Source organism: Thermobia domestica, chromosome 4 (genome assembly GCF_964235325.1).
Source record: "Thermobia domestica chromosome 4, izTheDome1.hap1.1, whole genome shotgun sequence".
NCBI classification, from domain to species: domain Eukaryota; kingdom Metazoa; phylum Arthropoda; class Insecta; order Zygentoma; family Lepismatidae; genus Thermobia; species Thermobia domestica.
Genome location: NC_137457.1, coordinates 63,472,037 through 63,476,222, shown reverse-complemented (window position 1 = coordinate 63,476,222; position 4,186 = coordinate 63,472,037). Strand labels below are relative to the sequence as shown.

The 4,186-nt window shown below is 29.9% G+C and overlaps 1 protein-coding gene across 1 annotated transcript; it reads left to right on the top strand.

Moving 5' to 3' along the window:
- Nucleotides 1–649: 649 nt before the first annotated feature.
- Nucleotides 650–3,424, top strand: LOC145682780 (uncharacterized). Its single transcript, XM_081754157.1, has one exon. It carries the CDS (start codon nt 650–652, stop codon nt 3,422–3,424), a length of 2,775 nt encoding a protein of 924 aa, XP_081610283.1.
- The last annotated feature ends 762 nt before the right edge of the window (nt 3,425–4,186 follow it).

The following is a 4,186-nucleotide window of genomic DNA, read 5'->3' as shown; positions in this document are numbered from 1 at the left end:
TTTCTATATAACAAATAAGATGAGTAATTATAATAAGTTTACTGTAATAGAGTTAAGACGACAATGTAAAGTGAGGGGAATCAGAAGATATTCCCGATTAAGAAAAGCAGAACTGATAGACCTTCTTAAACAACATGATGATGAACAAAGCAGAAGGCAGATTAGAAATATATACCCATTTAGACAAGAAGTGTTCTCTGAAAGCGAAATAGCACAAAATACACCAAAGTTAAAGCGAAAGCATTTGAAAAAGTTATTTCCATTTGATGATGATTTATTTACAAATAAAAAATATTACGAGATCTTAAATGTTAATGAGCCGACATACAATAAAAAATTTAAATCCTATACAACAGATTACAAAATAAAACTGAAAAATATAACAGGTAAAACACTTACTGAAACAATACAAAGGTTACACACAGCAGTAGACGATATGATTGACCAAGCTAAAAAAGCTTCCAATTTTTAAAAGAATGACAGAATAAGAGTTGTTGTGCACAACGATGGATTTTGGACTAAAGCAATATCAACACCAATAACAACTGAACTAAATGCTAGAAATGTATTAACACACGTGCAAAGAATTGTAACATCTGACGAAACAATCAATATTGAAGAAACAACATTTAATATTCAAATCATTAACATGCCTAGAGGAAGTAAAACAAATAGACGATTATTAAACCTTGCAGAAGACAAAAAAGCTAAAAGATGTATTACCAAAATCAATAACAATGACAATTTGTGTTGTCCACGTGCAATCATTTCAGCCTTAACGTATAAAACAAATGTAATACTTGATCAAGAGCTAACACCACAAAACATTAAAGATATAAGACGTGGAAGAAAAATACAGACAAAATTAACTGAGAGACTTTGTAATCGTTTACCGAGCTACTGTGAAGACGGTTTTACATTAGACGATATTAAACAATGTGAAGAACTATTAAACATTCAAATTAAAGTTGTATATGCTGAAAACATGAACGCTATTATTTACTCAGGGCAAGACAAAGAGGTGAAGATTTATTTATATAAAAGTGGAAATCATTTTGACGCAATTAACAGCATGCAAGCTTTTATTGGAAGTGTTTATTATTGTGAAAAGTGTGATACAGCATACGATCATAAAGAAAAACACAAATCATGTATACGACTTATACCAATTTGTAATATGTGTAAGCAACATGAACATCAAGAAGAAGAGATTGATAACATTTATTGTGAAGCTTGTAATCGATTTTGTTATAACCAAACATGTAAAGATAACCATTCAGTTGTTTGTAAAGAAGTTTATAAGTGTAAAGGTTGTAATAAAATTTTATTAAGATATAAGAAACACAAGTGTGGATATTACTACTGTATCAACTGTAATTGTGCAGCTAAAGAAAACGTTCACAAATGTTACATGCAATACAAACGCCAGAAAGGTTATTGTGATGAATGTGTGTGTAATGCTAAAAAAGGATTAACTGTTACAGATTTGTTTATTATGCTATACAAGACTTATGGTATCGAAGATCGTGGTAAGAAAATTGTTAAAGAAAAAAACATGTACGAAACCATGTCTAAGTGGAGGAAACTTCAAAAGATATATGATGCATGGAACAACAACAAGTTAACAGTAGATGACTTTAAGTATATAATTAAGAACTTTCTAAAGTCGAGTATTAAACAAATGAACAGTTGTAATTACACAGAAAAGTATATATGGTTTGATTACGAAGCACAACAAGACACAGGAATTCATAAAGCTAATTATGTAGTTGCTCATGACTTTAAAGGTAGCAAATATTACTTTGAAACAAATGACGATTTTTGTAAGTGCTTAGTTTCAAAAGAACATAGTGGTTACACTTGTATTGCGCATAATGCCAAAGCTTATGATTCGTACTTTGTTCTTCAGTACTGCATTAAGAATGCTTTGAAACCTTACACTATATATAACGGCTCTAAGCTAATGTTACTTGAAATTCCAAAAGCAAACATAAAAATTATTGATAGTATTAACTTTGTAGCACAACCATTATCGAGTTTTCCTAAGACATTTGGTCTAAAAGAATTAAAGAAAGGTTATTTTCCACATTTGTTTAATAAACCTGAAAATCAAAAGTATGTTGGGCCAATACCTAACGCAAAATACTATGGGATTAGTACCATGAAAAAAGATCAAAGAGAAGCGTTTCTTAAGTGGCATGAAGAAAGAAGAGAAGAAAATTATGTGTTTGACTTTAAAAAAGAGTTAAGAGAGTATTGTGATTCGGATGTAGATATTTTAAGAAGAGTTTGTTTAGAACTAAGAAATCAGTTTTTAGAAATAGCAAACATTGATCCATTTCAATACTTAACAATTGCAAGTGTGTGTATGGGCATTTATAGATCAAAATACATACAAGAAAACACAACTGGTATTATTAAAGAAGAAAAGAAAGAAAAATACTCTAAACAGTCTATTGCATGGTTAAATTCTTTTAAGAACAATAATATTAAACACGCGTTAAACAATGGAGAAGTAACGATATGTGGATCTAAAGTTGATGGTTACGATTATAAAACAAAGACAGTGTATCAATATCACGGTTGTTTCTGGCATGGTTGCAACAAATGTTTTGAGAAGTATACTATCAACAATGTCAATCACGAAACAATGGAAGATCTATATAAGAAAACAAGAAGAAGATCTCAACAAATAAAAGAAGCTGGTTATAATCTTATAGAGATGTGGGAGTGTGATTGGTTAAAAGATAAAAGAGCCAAACAGTTAATTCAAAAAACTAGTCTTATTGAGAAACTAAAGTTCAGAGATGCATTCTTTGGTGGTAGAACCAATGCTTCAAAATTAAAAGTTACTAATAAGATGAAATATATCGATGTGTGCAGCTTGTATCCAACTGTTTTGTTTTATGATCAATTTCCTATTGGTCACTCAACAACATTAAAGTCTATCTCTCCTGAAAAATACAAGTGTAAAAAGTACTTTGGCTATATACTTTGTAAAGTTCTTCCGCCAAAACAATTGTATCATCCTGTATTACCAGTTAAAGATAACAATATTAATAAGTTGGTGTTTCCCTTATGTAATCAATGTATGATAAATCAAACTAAGACGTGTACACACAGTGACGAACAAAGAATGATAACAGGTACTTGGACAACTATAGAGTTAGATAAAGCTTTAGAGAAAGGTTATGAGTTAATTGAAATTTACGAGATTCAACATTTTCCCAAAACAAGTAACAAACTCTTTAGAGGTTACATTAAAGACTTCATGAAAATCAAAGTAGAAACATCACCATGGGAAGATGACTTTCAAACAAAAGATGATTATATTAAAACTATTAAAGACACACTGAATATTGATTTAAATCCTGATCAAATAATGGCAAATCCAGGTAAGAGAGCAGTTGAAAAATTTGTTTAAAATCGTTATGGGGAAAGTTTGGCCAAAGACAAAACTTAACTCAAACTGAATACATTACAGATGTTAGAAGATGGTACGAGTTACTTTTAGATGACAAATTAGAAATATCTGAATGTTTGTTTATCAGCGACGAGATGGTTCAAGTTTCATATAAATACAAAGACGTATATGTTAACAATTCTTATTCCACTAATATTCACATTGCAACTTTTACAACAGCACATGCGAGGCTAAGACTTTATGACATGTTGGATAAGTTAGGTGAAGATGTAGCGTATTACGATACTGATTCTATTGTTTATATTGTTAATGGTATAGAAGTAAAGACTGGTAGTAACCTTGGTGAGTGGACAGATGAGTTAGGAAAAGATGTTTATATTATTGAGTGGTATTCAACTGGTCCAAAGAGTTATTACTACAAAACAGATAAAAACAAAACTGTGATGAAAATTAAAGGATTTACTCTTAATTATGAGAACTCTTTGAATCTTAATGGTGAAAACATAAATAACGTTGTTAACAAAGAACTAACGAACATAACTCTTAATTATAATCAAATAACAAGAGACAAGAGAACAAAAAATTTAGTTAACAAACCTGTGACTAAAGAGTTTCAAATGGATTACGACAAAAGAGTTGTTTTAAAGGAAAAAGATAATATCATCAATACTTTACCTTATGGTTATTAGGTTTAAGTTTTAGATTTAGGTTTAGTTTTAGTTAGATTTAAGTCCTTTATGGTTATATATCATAAAGGTCATT